Genomic DNA, 19,069 nt, shown 5'->3' with positions numbered 1-19,069 from the left:
CAGTTCCCACCCCTCTCCCTGACACCTCAAAACAAATGGGCCGAGCTCGGCGCTCGCTGCCGTTAAAGCCACGCTGCGCTAATGCGCTTTCATTAAGTGGGAGCGATCTAATGATAATAAAATGGCACATTTAACATTAAAACATTTAACTTGACTCCTAAGCGAGTGTGTCTCCCCGCGCTGCTCCGGCTCCATGGCGCTGGCAAAGCGCCTTCCTGTGCTTCCAGGGAACGGCTGCTTGGCAGAGCTGGGCTGGCACACAGTGTGGGGCAGCGGGGATGCAGGGGTGTGGGGGTGGCAGGATGTGGGGATGTGAGGATGCGGAGGATGGGGATGCAGGGATGGTGCTGGGATGGAAGGATGCAAGGGATGAGAATGCCAGGGTGTGAGGATGCAGGAATGCAGGGAACCAGGATAAAGGGATGCAGGAGTGTTGGGATGTGAGGATGCAGGGGAGCGGAGCACTGGGATGGTGGGATGTTGGGGACGGGGATGTAAGGATGCCAGGATGCAGGAACACAGGGAACGAGGATACTGGGAAGGCTGGGATGTGGGATGTAGGTGATGCTGGGATGCGGGGGTGCAGCTGCAGGGATGCTGAGGTGCTGGGTGGTGGAGTATGGCAGTGGAGGGATGCAGGGCAGCATGCTGGCAGGCTATGGGGACATTAGGATGCAAGGAGCTGAGGGCGGTGGCGCTTTGGGATGCAGGGATGCACTACAGGGCAGTGTGATGCTGAGTGGGCACAGCTGGGACACTGCACCTACAGAGCAGCACGGAGCACACCTGGGAAGCGGCTGATAGCGAATGGGGCCATGCGGTGGGACGGCTCCTCACCCAGGCTCAGCTCACACAGCAGCTGCCCCACCACTGGGGCCAGTTTGAACCCATGGCCTGCGGGGAAGAGAGGGTTGGGGGTACAGCCATGCCCAGGGTACCCCAGGGAGGCCAGGACCTACCCGAGAAGCCGGCCCCAATGATGATGTTGCTGTACTTGGGGTGCCGGTCCAGAATGAAGTCTTCATCCGGGGTGTTCTGGGGGAGCCATGGGGTGAGGAAGCAGGACTTGGGGCGCAGCCAGGACCCGTTGTGGGGACAATGGGGACATCAGTCTCACCGTGTAGAGGCAGCTCTCCAGCACAGCCGGCTGCGGCTCCAGCCCAGGCAGGTAACTGCTGATGAAGTTGCTCAAGAGGGCGACGTGGGGACGTGGGGAGCCCGGGGGGGTCCGGTCCCTCTCCTCGGGGTCAGTGGGGCTGCCATGATGGTAGCACACCTGGGGACAGCGCTCGGTGGGGACAAACAGAAGGGACACCGCGGTGCCACCACCGCTGTGCCACACTCACCTTGACCAGCCCGGGGTACTCGAGGGCGGGCAGCCCATATATCCCATGGGGAGCGTAGGGCAGCCCCGTGGCCATGAAGCAGGGGGTGACCGAGCCGCCGCTGCCGGGCTCCTTCTCCCTCCAGTAGCACACGTCGATGCGCAGGGGCTGGGGGCTGCATGTCAGCCGTGCCCGTGGCCACGCCACCACCCGTGGCCACCAGCCCTTACCTGCAGAGGCAGGCGGAGGCCCAGCGGTGCCACCACGGCGTTGGTCCACGCGCCGGCGGCGATGATGAGCCGGGGAGCGCAGTACAGCCCGGCGGTGGTGGTGACGGTGATCACCGCTCCGGGATCGATGCGCAGCACCTTCTCCCCATCGCGCACTGTGCCCCCGCGCCGGCGAAACGTGTCCTGTGTGGGGAGGGAGGGATGGAGGGATGGGGACGGAGCACCCCCCCCCCGTGTCCCCATCCCTGTCCCCACGGCGGCACCCACCTGCACCGCCCGCAGCGCTCGGTCTGCCAGCAGCACGCCTCCACTGCCGTCCCACAGGGCCACCTCAGTGGGACGGGGACGGAGCCCAGGGAAGCGCTGTGCCAGCGTCACCGCATCGAGGACGTTGTCGGGTCCCATGTTGCGCCGGCAGCTCTCCAGCTTGGGGTCACCCGGCGGGCCCAGCACCACCAGCCCTGTGCGCCTGCACCCAGCGGCCACATCAGCGGCACCCATGTCCCTTGTGCCATGTGCCATGTCCCCTGTCCCATGTCTCCTATCCCATGTCCCCTGTCCCGTGTCTCATCCCTCAACCCATATCCTCAATCCCATGTTCCTTGTCCCCTATCCTCTACCCCATCCCATATCCCCTATCCCATATCCCATATCCCACATCCCCTATCCCATTTCCCATGTGCCCTTTTGTGCCACCCCCTTGGTAGGGGAAGCGGAGGCTCGGTGCCTGGATGACACTGGGGATGATGGACGGCACGTTAGCCCCGACCCCGCTGCAGGATAAGGAACCATTAAGGAATAAGCTGCACGCTTATTTCCTTAATGGTTCTTCCCTTACAGAGCCCCATAAATAACCTGCAGCCCGCAGCTGCCTGCCCACAGCCCCAGCCCCATTCCCGGGGAGGGGATTGTGCCCAGCGTGGGGTCCCCGTCCCCATCACCTGTAGAGAGGAGTGCCCGCCTCGTCCTCCAGCTGCTGCCAGAGGCGGAAGCTGTGGGGCATCATGTGAGCGTAGTGCTCCTGCGGGTACGCGCTGCGCGTGATGCGGCTCTGCCCGTGTGAGCTGCCCCGCGAGTGGGGCAGGAAGAACTGTGGGGTATGGGGACATGGGGTGGCTGCAGCCTCCGGGTGTCACCCAGCCCCGCAAGGCTTGGGGTCCTGGCACTGGGGACAGGAGGATGTTGGCTTTGGGGACACAGGGGTCCTGGCACTGGGGACAGTGGGGTGCTGGTATTGGGGACAGTAGGGTGTTGGAGATGGGGACATCTGGATCACTGGCAATGGGGATATTGGACTGTTGGCAGTGGGGACACTAGGGTGTTGGCTTTGGGGACAGTGGAGTGTTGGTACCGGGGCACCTGGGTCCTAGCACTGGTGACGCTGGGATCCTGGCACTGACAACAACAGGATCATGGTAATGGGGACACGGGGGTCCTGGCAGTGGGGACACTGGGGTGTTGGCACTGGGTATGCCTGAACCCTGTCACTGGGGACACAAGGGTCCTGGCACCAAAGGACACAGCGCCCTGGCACTGAAACACCGTGGAACGTCACGTGCCTGGGCAGAGGGCAGCCAGGTCCCTGTCTTGCTGCATCAGGGCTGGGGACACAGCACCGGGGCCAGGGACGTGGCGAGGTTGGGGACATGAGTACCTGCTCCAGCAGCAGCGTGTCCTTACAACGCTGGGCCAGGTGGTACGCAGCAAAGGAGCCCTGGATGCCGGCCCCGATGACGATGGCATCGTAGGAAGCACAGCGGGGCTGTCCCGGAGCAGCCATGTCCGTCCCCATCCCGTCCTCGCGCAGCCGGGAGCGGAGCCAAGGGGGAGGGATGGGGCAGAGTCCGTCCCAGCACAGGGAAGCACTGTTTTTTTCCCTCCTGTGTAATTTATGGCCCATAAACTGTTTGGCTGCCATCTCCCTTTTTTTCTCCCTGCTGGGAGATAGCGGTGATTTAGGGCCGGGCGCCCACATAGCCCCATGGGATGGGAGATTGGGCAAGTGTGTGGATTTGGGGTGGGATTTGGGGACGGGCGCTATGGTTGGGTTTCTATGGGCACCCCGCACAGCACGCCTGCTAACGAGGGGAATTAATTCAGAATTGAAGGGTGCGTAAGGCATTATTTACCGACTAATCGTCACGATTAGGAAATGCTGCATACCATTCTTTACAGAGACGTGAGGTGGGAGCCCCTGCCTGGCGCTCGCTGTGATGTGGGTGCCCGGGGCTGCGCAGCCCCATTACCGCAGCACGGCCCCATTACGGCGGAGCGCCCGCCCTCCCTTTGATGCCAGCAATAAATGCACCGATTTCCCGGGGTTTCGGCTGGCTTTTCCGCCGGCGCCCAGCCTTTGAACAGCACTACCTGCTTCTGCTTTGCGCCAGGAAGATGAAGAATAATTAATTATCCATGAAATGTTAAATGGGAAAAATTGAGCTCTTCTCCCACGAATGGCGCGTTAATGGGACGGCGCTTTGGGAGAGCCCCGGCGCGGCTCCAGGGCGGCACGGGGACGTTTGGGGACACCCTCGGGGACACCCACGTGGCACAGCCATCCCCTGCAGTGCTGATGGTCACCCCCAGGGCAGTGCAGGGACAGGCTCTGCCCGTCACCTTCACAGCACGGATGACCCCAAAAGGCTTTTGGGGCCGCCTGCACTCCAGAGCAGCCGCACCCATTGCATGCTTGGCTGTATGTTGGCGTTTCCCAAAGGCTGAGTGCGTCCTGCTGGGTCGTGCTGTGCTCACCGCGCTGCGTGCCCCAGTAGGAGCACTGTGGGGATGCCCGTGGAGCAGTAGGGCGCTGGGATCCCCCCACCTGAGCTCGTCCTCATTTGCCTTCCATGGTCCTACACGCCACTTTGCTTTGTCTCAAAACCAACAGAGCTGAAGGCGACCCCTCGTTAGCAGTCCAGGTGCGTGCCTGGGGAAGCGTCGGGGAGATTAAAACTATTCGAATATCATAATATTAGAAGCATTGGTTTGGCCTCAAAACGCACATCTCCCGAGCCCGAGCGGGGCTGCGGTGCATTAAACATTTATGGTGCTACCGGAGGATCAAAGTTTCGGGTTGAGCTCTGGAAGCGCATCGCTCCCACCCGCATTGCAGCGGGACCAGAGGGGCCACAGAGGGACCCCCCCGTGCCACCCCTGGGCTGCCGATCCCAATGGAAGGGGCGTCTTTCTCCTGGATGCAGCGCACAGAATCAGCTCCCTACGAGGGCCCAAGGGCTGTGTTTGCCCCCTGCCCATCTCAGCACGCTGTCGGCGCGGAGAGGCGCGGCCATCTGGGCTGCCATGCAGAAGGAGGGGGCGATGAAACAATGAGGCTGAGCTGTATTATTTTTTAACGCACGCAAGAGCCGTGTTGGTGCCAACGCCATCTGCCTGCTGCAGGGATGAGTCCCTCTGGGCCACGATGGGGATGGGGTGCAGGATGAGATCGCTGCCCATGGGGAATGAATGGGGTGGGGGAATGAATGGGGTGGGAGAATGAGTGAGCTGCTCCTGGCCAGGTTCCCCTGCTTGGGCATGATGAGCCCAGCCCTAATTGGGGCTATTTAGGGACGGGCAGGGGGGGAAGGGACCTCATTGAGGCTTCCACCCCGGAGAGCCACAGACACGGGGGTTGTTGACGTTCTGGGGAGGGGTGTGGGTGCAGGATGTGGCTGCTGCCCATAAGGAATGGATGGGGTGGGGGCTGTGCCCTGAGCCTGGTTCCTCTGCTTGGTATGACGAGCCCAGCCCTAATTGGACCTATTTAGAGATGGTGAAGGGCAGCTGGAGGGGTACCTTTGAGGCTTCCACCCACCGGCGGTCACTGGGATTTTGGAGGGGGGTGTATGGGGGGTGCCCCCTCCCCAATCCGTCACCTCCCAACATTTTCACGCGCCGCACTCGCAGCATTACGGCGCTGGGCAGGGCTGGGTGGGGGGGAGAAGTGCAGGGAGGAGCCCCCCCGTTCTCCAGCCGGCAGGATTCGCGCGCGCCGCACTCGGAGCATTACGGCGGGCGGGGAGGAGGGGTGGGAGCGGAGGAGGGGGTGGGGGTGGGCAGGGAGGAGCCCCCACCCCCCAACCCCCCCCGCCGCCGCGCGGCCCCACGATTGGCGGGCGCCGCACTCGGAGCGTTACGGCGCGGCCGTGCCCGCAGCGCGGAGCTGTCCGTGGTGCTGAACGCCGCCGGCCATGGGCTCCGCGCCGCCGCCCGCCCTGCTGCTGCCGCTGCTCGCCGCGCTGCTCCGCGCCCCCGCGCACGGTAAGCGAGACCCCCCCACACACCCGCACCTCTATACCCCAACCCATGGGCCCCCCCTTCTCCTTTCGCCCTCCCCCTGCGACCCTTTCTCCGCCAAACTTTGCCAACTTGCGCTCACCCCTCCGCTGTTGTCCCCCCCAACCTCAAAATCCCCTTTCTGCCCCCCCGCGCCGGGCAGCAGTAATTCCCCCCCTCCCTCCCACGCCCGTTCCCCGGTGGCGCGGGGGCGCGCAGAGCTTTGCAGCCCCGTTGGCGCAACGCCGCCCCCGGCGAGCTCTGCTCAGAGCTCCCCCCGCAGTGCTAACGGGCTGGGGGGGGCCCTACCGGGGGCACAGCTCGACGCCTAAACCACCGAACCCCGTTAGGCTGCACCCCACTGGGATCCACTCTCTCCACGCAGACCTTGCGGTGGGGTTGGAGGTTTGGTGCGTAGGGCTTTGCGTTGCTTGTGCTGAACCCTCTGATTTTGGAGTGATGTAGGGAAGGGCGAGCGTTGGCTCTTCCCAAGGAGGGCAGCCAACACCCGCATCCTCTTGAGTCAACGAGGTGTGTGTTATGGGAAGCCTCGATGCCTTGCCCCCTAAAAGCAGCAGCGGTGAGCTGGTTCGGAAGGCTTCGGTTTGCCACGGCCGTATGGTGTGATGGGTGGGGAGCATGCAGGGGTCTGTCCCCGCTGGGAAGCGGGGTGATGGGATGCAGGCTGAGCCGAGCTGCAGGGAGCAGCCGTGCGGGGAGTTACATAAACTCCCCATCTGGCTGCCGAGCTGAGATGGGAAGGACGCCGTGGCCCTGTGCCCACTGCTATTCCCGGCTCACTCTTCCACCAGAGCTGATGGCAACGCCGTCTTCCTTGAAGCATCTCCCATTTACCCCCCTCACATGGTAAAAAGTGGGGCAGTGATGTGGCACACCCCGCTGTGGGGCAGTAGGTCTGGTGGGGGCCAATGTCCGCACATCCCTGGGTCCCTTTGGGATGGATCTGTCCTGGGAGTAGGACTTTGGGCAGGGCAGGATTCCCCGGAGGGAGGCTGCTGCTTGCCGTGTCAGTTTAATGATTTCTAATGAGCAATTACCTCTAGTCAGTCCCCTAATTTCTGAATATCAATAAAGTTAATTAAACTCTGCATGTGTATTTCCTAGAGTGTTAGAGGCAGGGACGCCCTGAAAGGTGCTGAGCTCTTCTTGGGTCTGGGAGCTGTGGGGTTGCGCCCAACCCATGCCCCATGCATGGTACCAGGACCAGGAGCTATGCAGGGGACCCAGCCCCCATCCCAAACCCCCACCAGGTGCAGCCCCAGCCCAGCACCAACCTCAGTGCAGCACTGCCTCACTCAGTGTGGCCTTGACTTGATGGTGGGGTTGTGTTGTGTTGGGGACAGGGCATTGTGATGTGGTGACAGGGCTCTCAGGTTCTTCATCCAGTCCAGGGGACTGGAGATGCTCCAGAGCAATGGCAATGCTGTCACCAGCCCTTACCATGTTGTGATCTGTGGGGTGCCCTGGCTTCTGGTGCAGCTCAGCTCCCCCTTCCTGACCCCTTCGTGCCTACTGGAGCAGCTCCATGGTACCGCTGCAGCCAGGGAATGCAGTTCCAGGGCATGGCTCCTTGCAGTCTGAGGTCCTAGGAGAAAAGGGAGATGGCATGGCTGGGGGCACAGCTCCTGGTGGTGCCCCCATGAGCTCCACTGCCCCATCTGCACCCCCTCTCAGTGGGATGCGCTGTGCCCACTGGGACAATGCACCTGGGGGGCACCAGGTCTGCAGCTGGGGCTCTGCATTCAAGGAGTGGGCCGGGGAAGCAAGCAAGCAAGCATCTGCTTTAGTAATTAGCTGAGCACGTGCCCATCCCCTGCGTGCCTCAGAGGAGTTCGTCACCGCCGTGCCGCCAGGCCAGGATTATCTGGATAATGCTCTTAAGCAGGACAGGGGTCCCCATGGGGCCATCCCCACTCACTCAGAAAACTCGTGGCCATAGGCCATGCACCAGGCTGGTGGCGTTGGGATGGATTCATCCTGGGGCTCTGCCGTGGGAACCGGGGTGCCACCAAGGGCACGGCAAGGGCAGCGGGGCTGGGTATGGAGCAGAGGGACCCCCCCCATAGTGCTGCAGGACCCCCTGGGTAGGTGTGGGGCTGCGGGGTGGGCTGGGACCCTGTGTGCGGACGCCCCGGGAGGCGGATGCAGTTGTGTCTCCAGTGGATCCGGCAGGAGAGGATAATTTAGCTTCCAATCAATTCTTTAAATGCGCACAATTGAAAGATTGCCTTTGAAAGCTGCCTATAACCAGGGAGGTAATGGATTCTCTCCAGTAACAGGCGGCAGCCTCCCTTCCTCCGGCTGCTGCGGGAGATGGGGCAGTGGCACCGTTCCCAGAGCATCCCCAGGGACACGGGGTGGCCCCACTCCCTGCTGCCGTGGCCCCCCATGGGATGTGCCACGAGGTGCCATTGGCTGGCGTGGGGGGCACGTCCAGCCTGCAGCCCGCAGAAGGCAGCCCACGCGCTCGCCGTGCCGGTGGGGGTTATTACAGATATAATTTAAATGCAGTAACGAGCTGTGCTGAAGGGATCAAATATTAATCAGCCGCGAGAGCGCCGCTGTGACCCTGTGAAAATGGAGAGAGGTGCTCAAAATGCCAGATCTGCTGATGGCAAGTGGGAGCTGTGCCTTGTAGGGTGGGCAATGGCCGTCCCCGCTGGGACCTCATGGGGGTGGCCGTAGCATCAACCCCGGGTAGATGTCCTATTAGTGCAGGCCCTACACAAACAGAGTGGTGATAGGGCTCTGGGTGGCAGCGGGGTGGGTTTTTTCTGGAGGTGGAAAGGGTGTTGTTGGAGGCGGGGTTGTATGGGAGACCTCAGAGTGGGTTTGGTGCCCCAGTAGCTCGGTGTCTGTAGGAGTGGGGCTGGGCCATGGGTCGGCGTTGGGCTGTAGGTTGGGGTTGGGCTATGGGGAGGCTGTCTCCACTAAGCAGCTGAATGCAGAGCCCAGCCAGCAGCACTCGCGCTCTGCTCAACCAGATTGCAATTCTTGTTGCTGGCAGCAGAAGGGGAGTCGGGGGGAGGGGGGGGGGGGGGGATCTTCTCCCCGAGCAAACCATCGCCCGTACAAAACCCTGGTGCTATTTCTTGCAGCCCTGAGCACCCAATAGGATGGGGATGGCCCCCCCGGGTGGCACTGGGGGCTGCTGCAGGGATCTCCACACGTGGCTGCGGGGCCATTTGGGGCGCTGGGAGTGTGGGGAGGGGGGGAGCGCCGCTGCAAGGCTGGCTGGCTCCGGCAGCGCACACGGCGACAGCGATCAGGTCCGAAATAGCAGCAGACATGCAATTTATCATCGCCGCTGCTCATGGAAATTGCTGTACAAATGCATTAGCTCCGCAGGGAGAGCGGGGAAGAGGGATTACACAGGGCAGGGGCGTGGGGAGTGCGAGAGGCACGGGGGCACCGAGACCTGAGGTGCACGGCTCCCCACGGCCCCCAGCCATCGGTGGCCCCAATTTGGGGTCACTAAGTGAGGAGGGGGCCGTGCCATGCCCCGGTGCCCCCAGGCTCCTCGCTCGGTGCATCCCGGCGCGTGCCGGTGGTGTGTTGGGATGTCAGCCGGCCGCGGTGCTCCGGGGAACCGACTGCGGCGACATGTGACATGTGTCAGCGGGTAAATGACTGTTCCATTCAAGGAGAATGGCAAAACATACAAGGTCAAACGCTTCCCTGCGAGCACCGCCATGAATATTAACGCCGCGAGCTGCTGGGGCTGCTGGATGCGCTCCATGATGGCGTCCCCGGGGCAGCACCTTGTGGGTCCCCCCCCATCCCTGTCTGCCACCTCTCTGGCGATGGGATGACGGCGATGGGCCATCGGGGTAGCGTTGCCTGTGCCCACCCACCTGCTGCACGTGCTCCTCCGCCACCCACCCGCGTTCTGCCTGCACTCATCCTTGTGCCACCCCTATTCCCTGCCTGTCTGTGCCCCCGTGCATCATCTCACCCGGAGCGTCCCTGTCCCCAGGCCGTGTCCACAGCCCCGGGGACACTGAGGCAGGTGATGGAGACGGGAGCTGCCAGCAGCTCAGCACATCTCTGTGCCCAGTCAGGTGGCAAGGCACGTGCCCGTCGGGACGGCTGGAGACCACGGGATGATGACAGGGGACCACGGGATTGTGGCCGGGGACCACAGGGCGCTGAGCACGGCGCCGGCTGCATGACAGCTCATTCATCGCAGCAGCCAGCCCCGGCCGCGGGGGCAAAGCCAGATTGGATTTGAAATTGGAAAACAAGCCTTCCCTGGCCCCTTGCCCTTAGTCCTGGCTGCCCACACCAATCCCACGCTCACCACCATCTACAGAACGGGGAAACTGAGGCACAGAACGAGACAACCCCCGGAGCAGCCGAGCGGCTCTCCCCGTCGCAGCTGCTTTGCTGGGTGCTGTGTTATTGCTTTATTCGCCGCCTGCATCGATCTGCGCTCCCCGGGCGGCTGCGTGGCTGCTTATTTATTTATTTGTGACACCGGCCCGATTGATTTCTGCTGGGGGGGCCGCAGACGGATTAGTCTCCAGCATCTCTCCGGCTCGCGGCCGCCGTTAATAGACTCCCGCTCGGCAAAGCTGATGTGACGGATTAGGACCCCGGCCCGGCCGCGGCCACGTGCCCCGCATGTCAACAGGCCCTGGCAGGCACAACACGGGGTGTAGCGGCTCCGTTTCCCCCCCTTCCCTGAGTGCCAGCCCCCTGGGTAGCGGGGTGCCCTGTCTCCAGCCCCTTGGCCACTGCAGGGACCCGGGAGGGACACAGCCGTGGTGGAGATAAGCAGCTTAGAGGCATCTGTGGAGGTGGAGGCTGTAATCTTGAGGGGCATGGATGGTAACATCTGGGCACAAGAACCCTGAGTGCTCCAGGGGACAGCAACAGCCCAAGTCCTGAGGCTCTTAGGGTACCCAGAGCATCCCATGGTACCCAGAGCATGCCATGGTACCATGGGGGTGTGATGGGCCCCAGTGTTCCCACCCACTGCGTGGGGTGGCTGCGGTGGCTCTCACGCGGCGCAGGACGAGGCCTGGAGCACCAATCTGCCATTAAAGCCTGAAAGAGATTTTGGCGCCCTTCAGTATAAACTCATTAACTTTTATGTTCTAATAAATGGATCCTATTAGAAAATAATTCTGGTGGTGCCAGGGGGCAGGTTACCATTCTGGAGCCGGTGTGTGGGCAGAGGGGTGGCAGCGGTGGCACGGGGGACAGGGTGACAGCAGCACCCGGTGGCCCCCACACGCCACTCTCCAGGGATAATGTCCCCTAATAGTCCCTTAAAAGTGGCAGTCGCAGAGTAATTAATCTTCACGGGGCCCTGCCCTGCTACGGCTCGCTGTAATTACCCGGTAATTGGCACTATCGTGTCATCAGTGCCGGTGCGCGGCACCGCACGGCGAGACGTTGGGCGACGTGTCAGGATGCTGCGTGTCACCGTGTCACGGGAGGGGTGGGCACACCTTAACGTGAGCCGTGGTGCAGCTGTGAGTTAATTAGCCATGCTTAATTGCCCGGGCTTCTCTGGTGAGGGGCTGCGCTGAGGTGCGGCGGAGCCCCGCTGCATGCGGTCGATGCGCCTGTTTGCCGTCCGTGCTCTGTCCCTGTTTACCCAGGAACCTGTCCTCGATAAAGCAATCAGCTTTATTGACAGCCCTCCACTGCAGCAATCCTCCCCATGGCGTGACATGGCACGGCTCCTCTCCTGGCACCACGGCCAGTGGGACAGGCGGCACCGCTGCCCTGGGTGGTGCAGCACCAGCCCTGTGTGCAGCATTGATCCGCAGGGATGTGATAGTGCTCAGGGCAGCACTTGGCCCCCTGGTGAAGTGCTGGCCCCCCGTGCAGCACCAGGGCCTGGAGCAGCTTTGATCTGTGATGAAAAATTGGTCTGTGATGAAGCATCAGCCAGTGGTGCAGCACGGCTCCTTGGTGTTGCATCAGTGCGCGGTGCAGCACTGGGCCATGAAGAACTGCTCCATGGTGAAGCATGAGTCCATGGTGTTGCATGAGTTTGTGGTGTTGCATCAATCCATGACGAAGCACTGCCCATGGTGTGGCAGAGGTCTGTGACACAGCACCAGCATCCCCAGCCCAGCACCGGTGCCCCGTGCAGCATCAATCCGGGGTCCAGCATCGGTCCATGATGAAATGGGTCATGATGGAGCATCAGTCCGTGATGCAGCATTGGATGACAATGAAGCATCACTCTACAGTGCAGCACCGGTGCATAAGGGTGCAGCATTGCTCCTCATCACACCCAACTCTCTCCCTTCCCAGGCTTCAATGGGCTGGAGAGGAAGACTGGTGAGAGCGCCGAGGCCGAAGGGGACCCCACAGCGCTCCCCACGCCGGCTGAGCGTGAAGCCGAGGCGCGCTTCGTCAGCACAGCACCCACCCTGAAGCTGCTCAACCACCACCCGCTGCTGGAGGACCTGCTGCACGAGGCCTTCCTGAAGAAGGACTACCTGGCCCAGGCGCCCTTCCCACCCGGCCTGCCCGGCCCCGTGCTGCCTGATGAGGCCCTGAGGCCGGACCCTGGACCCCCAGCCCCACACATCCCACCGCGTGCCCCCGCTTTGCCCAGGGTTGCCTTCCCCACCGCCCCACTGACCACACCTGCTGGGCGCTCGGGGCCGTGGGGGGAGCCCTGGGGGGTCGCGCCGGGCACTGACCCCTCACAGCCCCCTACTGGGGGGTCAGGATCGAGTCCCGCAGCCCCCAGCCAGGCGCCCATCTTAGGGACCACTGGAGTCTCCGGGGATGAGGAGGGGACCACCACTACCTCCACCATCACCACCACCACCGTCACCACGCTGCAGGGACCAGGTGAGCGTGGGGAGGGAGAAGGGGGTTTGGGGAGATGTGAGGCTAACACAGGGGTCTCCTTGTCATCCAGCACCATGCAACCGGACGCTGGCAGGTCCCGAGGGCTGGCTGGTGTCCCCAGAGCCAGCCAGTGCCCCATATGACAGCAGCATGGACTGCACCTACACCATCTCCGTCTACCCTGGCTATGGTGTAGAGATCAAGGTGAGATCTTGGGGGGTGGGCATGAGTCCCACCTGCACAGCTTTGGGTCCTGTCCCTCTCCTTGTCCCCACCTTTGTGCCATGAGCCAATGTGAGCCAGCTCAGGGCATCTCTCACCCCTGGGTTATGGAGAAGAGACGCGGATGCATGAGTTGGGTGCAACGCCCATTGGCCACCGGCTGCTGTGATTGGCACCTGCTGATGAAGCAGCAATATAGGATTTAATTAACGACAGCATTCACCAAATCTGGCATCACCAATAGCTGACAGCGAGCAGAATGCATCGGCACAAGGCTGCTGCTTGCTCTGTGCTCAGCCCCAGCTCGCAGAGCAGCACTCACTGGTGCCGCTGTTCATCACCGCACAGCACTGCTTAATTAACATCATTAACAGCAAATTGCTCCGGAGCGCTGGAGCACGCGCCTGGCTGCCGTGGGCCCAGCCGTGCCGCGGGGCTGTGCTGCTCTCCGTGCCACGGGGAGATTTATGGCCATGCTAAGCGTGTTTGAAAGGCGCTGCCTTGCACCGACAAGCTCCAGCGCGCTATCGACTGCGGGGAATCCTGCAGCGTGGTGACACCTCACCGTCCCCAAAGGTGCAGAACATCAGCCTGGCAGATGGGGAGACGCTGACGGTGGAGAGTGCGGGGGGCCTGGAGCCGGCGGTGTTGGCCAACGAGTCCTTCCTGCTGCGGGGCCAGGTCATCCGCAGCCCTGCCAACGTGCTCACCCTGCGCTTCCAGAGCCCCCGATCCACCAGCCCTGGCTCCTACCGCTTTCAGTACCAAGGTATGGGGTGCTGCTGCCACCAGCTGGGATGGTCCTGTCCCTCTGGGGTCCCTCTGTCCCTATGGGGTGCCCTTGTTCCCCTTCCTGCATGACACCATTTTGCAGCACAGCAATGCCAACTTAAGTGGGCATCAACCAGCAAGTTGGATTAGCATGAGCAATGCTCGTCTCACTGAGCATCCCCAACATCAACAATATGCAGGGGGATGGAATTTAGGGTGTTTGGTGTGGGATGCCCACAGCGGGGTATTATCGGTGGGTCTGTCTGGCTCCATGACATTGCCACCCATCCCCAGCCTACCTGCTGAGCTGCCCCTTCCCGGCACGGCCCGCCTTCGGTGACGTCTCGGTCAGCAGCCTGCACCCCGGTGGGGACGCCCGGTTCCGCTGCACCACGGGCTACCAGCTGCAGGGTGCCCACCTGATCACCTGCCGCAATGCCACCCGGCCCTTCTGGAGCGCCCGCGAGCCTCAGTGCATGGGTGAGCTCTGTGTGGGGACGTGGCCGGTGTCACCTGGGCACCCGCTGACAATCCCTGTCCCACAGCGGCGTGCGGTGGGGCCATCCGTAATGCCACAGTGGGACGTGTCGTCTCCCCGGGCTTCCCTGGGAACTACAGCAACAACCTGACCTGCCACTGGCTGCTGGAGGCTCCCGTCGGCCACCGCCTGCACCTCCACTTCGAGAAGGTTTCACTGGCAGAGGACGATGACAGGTTTGGGTCCACGGAGCACGGGAATGGGGGAGTGGGGGCACCCTGGGACAGCTCTGTACCATGTATGGGGATGGAACGTGTTAGGTATGTTCAAGGGTGGGTGCTGTTGGCCACACTCAAGAAGGGCTACTCTTGTCTGTGCCTGGCGAGGGGGAGCATTGGCCATGCCCAAGGATGGGTGCTGTTGGCCATCGCTGGGACCACGTGCGGTTGGCAGTGCTGACTGATGACGTGGCCCAATGGTGGGCACAGTTGGCCATGTCCAAAAGTGTCACTTGCCATAAATGAGGATGGGCACTCTGGCCATGCCTCGGGATGGGTGTCACTGGCCGTGCACACGGTTGGTTGCTGTTGGCCATGGCAGAACCCTGAGCCTGCTGCACCTGGGCAGGCTCATCATCCGCAACGGGAACAACGTGGAGGCACCTCCAGTATATGACTCCTATGAGGTGGAGTACCTGCCCATCGAAGGGCTGCTCAGCACTGGACGCCACTTCTTCGTGGAGCTCACCACCGACAGCAGCGGGGCCGCTGCGGGCATGGCACTGCGCTATGAGGGTACAGGGCACGGGCACTGGGGGACACTCAGGCATTGCCATGTAGCCCTGGCCCCCGCAGACCTCAGCACTTGTGCCCACAGCCTTCGAGCAGGGGCACTGCTATGAGCCCTTCGTCAAGTACGGGAACTTCACAACCAGCGACCCACGGTACCCTGTGGGCACCACGGTGGAGTTCAGCTGTCACCCCGGCTACACGCTGGAGCAAGGCTCCACCATCATCGAGTGCGTTGACCCCAGTGACCCACAGTGGAACGAGACGGAGCCGGCGTGCCGCGGTGGGCACCAGAGGTGGGGGGATGTGGGTGGTGGAGCTGAGGGACCGGAGCTGGGATTGGGCCACCACGGATGGTGGAGCCGGCATGGCACGTTGCATGCTGGTGGGTAGGACCACCGTGGGATCCAGAGGCGACGGTGGGTGCTAGATCTGGGGTGCCAAATGGAGGGTGGTGGGGGATGCTGGATCCAGGGTGCCGTGGTGGGTGCCGCGGTGGTGGCTTGCCATGGTGGGTGCTATGGCATGTACCCGCAGCGGTGTGCAGCGGGGAGCTGATGGACACGGCCGGCGTGGTGCTGTCACCCAACTGGCCAGAGGCGTACGGCAAAGGCCAGGACTGCATCTGGGGGCTGCACGTGGAGGAGGACAAGCGCGTCATGCTGGACATCCGCGTGTGAGTGCAGGGGTCTGTGGGACGTGGGCCACCGGGGGGGGACACCCTTTTATTCCCCGCCCTCGTTCTCCACCTGCTGCAGGCTGCGGCTGGGCGCAGGGGACGTCCTCACCTTCTATGACGGGGATGACCTGACAGCACGCATCCTGGGCCAGTACACGGGTGCCCGTGGCCGCTTCAAGCTCTTCGCCTCCAGTGCCGATGTCACCATCCAGTTTCAATCTGACCCCGGTGCCGGCGTCTTTGCCTATCGGCAGGGATTTGTCATCCACTTCTCCGGTGAGCCCCACGGCTGGGACGGGTGCCGTCACTCCCATGGCCCGCTCACCCCCTGCCGTCCCCGCAGAGGTGCCCCGCAACGACACGTGCCCTGAGCTGCCCGACATCGCCAACGGCTGGAAGACCGCCTCGCAGCCCGAGCTGCTGCACGGCACCGTCGTCACCTTCCACTGCTACCCCGGCTTCGAGCTGGCTGGTGCCGACCTGCTCATGTGCCACTGGGACCTGACGTGGAGCGGCGACCTGCCATCGTGCGAGCGGGGTGAGCGGGGTGACCCATCCCACGTCCCCTCCTGCCACCCCATCCCACCGTCACCGTCACCGCCTGTCCCTACAACCCGCAGTCACCACCTGCCGGGACCCCGGGGACGCCGAGCACAGCCGCAGGGTGGTCTCCAGCCCCAAATTCCCAGTGGGGTCCACCGTGCGCTTCGTCTGCGATAAGGGCTACGTGCTGGCGGGCGCCGGGCTCCTCACCTGCCACGACCGCGCATCGGGGGGACCCAAGTGGAGCGACCCGCCTGCCCAAATGCATCCGTGAGTCGGGCATCCTGAGCGCGCACCCTCATGGCCGGTGGCACGCGGCGGGCGCTGACACAACGCCATCGCCCACAGCGGAGGCGTACGAGCCATGCCACAACCCCGGCGTGCCCGCGGGCGGGCGGCAGAGCCCCGAGCGGCGGCTGTACCCGGCGGGGAGCACGCTGCGCTTCTCCTGCACCGCTGGGCGGGCGCTGCTGGGTGAGGGCAATCTGCGCTGCCTGCCCGGGCACCCCTCGCGCTGGAGCGGCTCGCCTCCCATCTGCAAGGCGGGTGAGCAAAACCCTCTGGCCCTGTGTGACTCCGTTTTTCCCCCTCGCTTCCCACTGACGTTGGGTTGTTTCTCTCCATCCTAGCTTCCTACGATGAGTTTTACAGCAATCGCAACCTGGACGGTAAGGGGGCTTCGGGGCACCCTTTGGGTGCTGGAGTGCAACGGGCACCCAGGGTGAAGCCAGCACTGGGTGCCCTCGTTGAGCCCCCGCTCTCCTGGGCAGCCGTGGCCAAAGCTGTGCCCTCGGAGACGGCACTGGAGGGCACCAATGTGGCCATCGCCATCTTCCTGCCTGTGCTGGTGCTGGCTCTGCTCATCGGAGGCGTTTACCTCTACTTCTCCAAGTGAGTGCCTGCTGCTCCCCTTGGATCCCCAGCCCCACTGCCATCTGCCCGACTCCATCTCCTCCCACAGGCTGCAGGGGAAGCCAGCCCTACAGCTGCCCCTTTCCGGATCCCACCCCTATGATCACATCACCGTGGAGTCAGCATTTGACAACCCCACCTATGAGACAGGAGTAAGCACCGATCCCCACGCCCTACCAGCCAGATCGTGCACCCTGGGGACCAGGGGTAGAATGTGACATGCACCCCAGGACCATGGAAAGGAATGGGATGTGCACCATGGGGATCATACCTGGGATGGGATGTGAACACCAAGCACTATGCATCCAATGGGCTACGTGTACCATGGGCTGTACGGTGGGTGGGACATGCATCGAAGAGCCTGTGCATATATGGGACAGGACATGCATCTCAGGGAGCATGTATAGGATGTGCATCCCTGAGGCCATAGGGCACTGATCATATGGACCATGAAGAGATGGAATGTGATTCCCAGAGGCTGCACACACATGGATGGGACCTCCATCTGATGACCACGCATGGGATGGGACACCCACCTGGGGGCCACATATGGGATGGGATATTCAACCCTGCAGCTGTCCGTGGGATGTGCCCCCCAGGTCCCCAAGGATGGGGGGGGGGGACACCTCACAGCACCAGTGAGTGTCCAACCCCTCGCAGTCTGTTTTCTTTGCAGGAAACGAGGGAATATGAGGTGTCCATCTAGGCGAGGGTGCAGCAGACCCCTCCCGGGATGCCCACGCCCGCCGGCCCTCGCCATGGTGCTGGGCACACCTCTCGCAAGGAGACTCAAGCGGGAGCCACCCCACACACACCCCAACCCTCCTGGACCCCCGTGGGGTCTCCCCCAGCCCCACTGCCCCCTGATCCCTGCTCTGGGTGGGCACGGGATGCTGAGCCAGCAGGACACCCTGGGCCATATCCTGACCCCCCTCCCAGGAGCAGCAGTCCCGTCCCCCCCCCCCCCCGGCCCCAGCGATGGAGGAGTGACCCGTGGATGGGGCAGGCACAGTGAGGAGCCCCCGGGGCTGCAGCCTGACGGTGCTGGGGATAGGGGTCAGGTCGCGGGACGGGGGGCAATGGGGTGGTGCCCTGGGGGGGGCTAAGGAAACCTCGGGGTGCCCTCACCCTTCACCCACTCTTAGCACCCCGACGTCTCCCAGACCCACCCCCGATCCCCCAAGCATGCTGCGTCCCCCCGCTGCCCCCGCAGCACCTGCTCGCTTCCCCCCCCCCCCCCGGGGTGCCCCCCACCCCTGCACGTCCCGGCATCCCACGAGGGCCGGATCCGACCCCCAGCCCCACGATGACGGGGTGGGCAGGGGGGGCACCGAGCATGGCCGTGCCCCCCCCCTCACCCCCCCGGCCCAGGTCACGTCTGGGGCTGGGAGTTGTTCTGTCCCCGGCCGATGTAACATAGGGTCCCGTTCCCCAGCCGCGCGTACCCCGTTTTGGAGGAGCCCCTGCCCCTTCGCCCATCTTTTGGTTGTTTCATTAATAAAAAAGACTATCGTGTTTTAGAAGAAACCGTGGCGTGCTGATGAGTGAGGGGTGCGGGTGATCGACACCGGGGTCCCCGGGCCTTCGCGACAGAGGTGACCACCCGCACCCACGGGGCACTCGGGGGGCACCCCGTTCCTCTCCCCTTTCCGGGTGCGGTGCGGCTTTAAGGGGCGACGACGCCCGGAGCCGGAAGGATCGCGCCGGCGCGCCAAACGCAGCGCGCCCTCTGCCGGCGCGCGATCGGCTCCGCCCTGCTGTGCGTCGTGACGTCACCACGCCGCTCTCTCTTCACCCCACCCCGGAACGTGACGGCCGCCACGCGCCCGATGCGCACGCGCGAGGGAGGCGCGGGGCGAGCCGGGCGCGGGAGGCGGAGCCAAAAGTGCGCGCACGCGCGGTGCCCCGGCGCGCGCGCCGCCTGAGCCGAGAGCGGGGGAGGGGCGGCTGCGCGTGCGCAGTTGGAGGCGGGCGGCGGGGCGCGGTCTGCGCGTGCGCGGCGG

General features: G+C 63.5%; 2 protein-coding genes across 3 annotated transcripts; one reads left to right on the top strand and one right to left on the bottom strand.

The window, feature by feature from the left end:
- Window positions 1–129: 129 nt before the first annotated feature.
- On the bottom strand, window positions 130–3,370 carry PIPOX (pipecolic acid and sarcosine oxidase). 2 transcript variants are annotated; one of them, XM_001235035.7, is made up of 8 exons: window positions 3,210–3,370; window positions 2,497–2,645; window positions 1,823–2,024; window positions 1,556–1,738; window positions 1,347–1,493; window positions 1,118–1,276; window positions 960–1,035; window positions 130–894 (listed from the first exon to the last, which is right to left on the bottom strand). In XM_001235035.7, exons 1-8 carry the CDS (start codon window positions 3,345–3,347, stop codon window positions 764–766), a joined length of 1,185 nt encoding a protein of 394 aa, XP_001235036.4. In that variant the 5' UTR covers window positions 3,348–3,370; the 3' UTR covers window positions 130–763. The 2 variants fall into 2 exon arrangements, with proteins under 2 accessions (XP_001235036.4, XP_024997854.2); XM_025142086.3 differs by lacking the exon at window positions 2,497–2,645.
- Window positions 3,371–5,702: 2,332 nt separating this feature from the next.
- Window positions 5,703–18,593, top strand: SEZ6 (seizure related 6 homolog). The gene is given in 18 exon segments (XM_015296084.4): window positions 5,703–5,815; window positions 12,125–12,673; window positions 12,744–12,877; window positions 13,472–13,664; window positions 13,961–14,146; window positions 14,212–14,380; window positions 14,772–14,938; window positions 15,021–15,215; window positions 15,470–15,608; window positions 15,691–15,887; window positions 15,955–16,149; window positions 16,232–16,404; window positions 16,406–16,424; window positions 16,503–16,700; window positions 16,784–16,822; window positions 16,925–17,045; window positions 17,116–17,218; window positions 17,743–18,593. Coding segments are annotated over 18 exon segments (2,877 nt in total). The 5' UTR covers window positions 5,703–5,745; the 3' UTR covers window positions 17,773–18,593.
- Window positions 18,594–19,069: the final 476 nt, after the last annotated feature.

This window comes from Gallus gallus, chromosome 19, assembly GCF_016699485.2.
Source record: "Gallus gallus isolate bGalGal1 chromosome 19, bGalGal1.mat.broiler.GRCg7b, whole genome shotgun sequence".
NCBI classification, from domain to species: Eukaryota; Metazoa; Chordata; class Aves; order Galliformes; family Phasianidae; genus Gallus; species Gallus gallus.
This window is presented reverse-complemented; position numbering and strand designations above follow the sequence as displayed.

Bases quoted from the DNA above. Each gene is read 5' to 3' on its own strand.
- PIPOX (XM_001235035.7), bottom strand. From the start codon at position 3,347: ATGGGGACGGACATGGCTGCTCCGGGACAGCCCCGCTGTGCTTCCTAC. The intron at 2,646-3,209 runs GTACTCATGTCC...CATACCCCACAG, and splicing joins ACACGCTGCTGCTGGAGCAG to TTCTTCCTGCCCCACTCGCG. The intron at 1,494-1,555 runs GTAAGGGCTGGT...TGCAGCCCCCAG, and splicing joins GCCTCCGCCTGCCTCTGCAG to CCCCTGCGCATCGACGTGTG.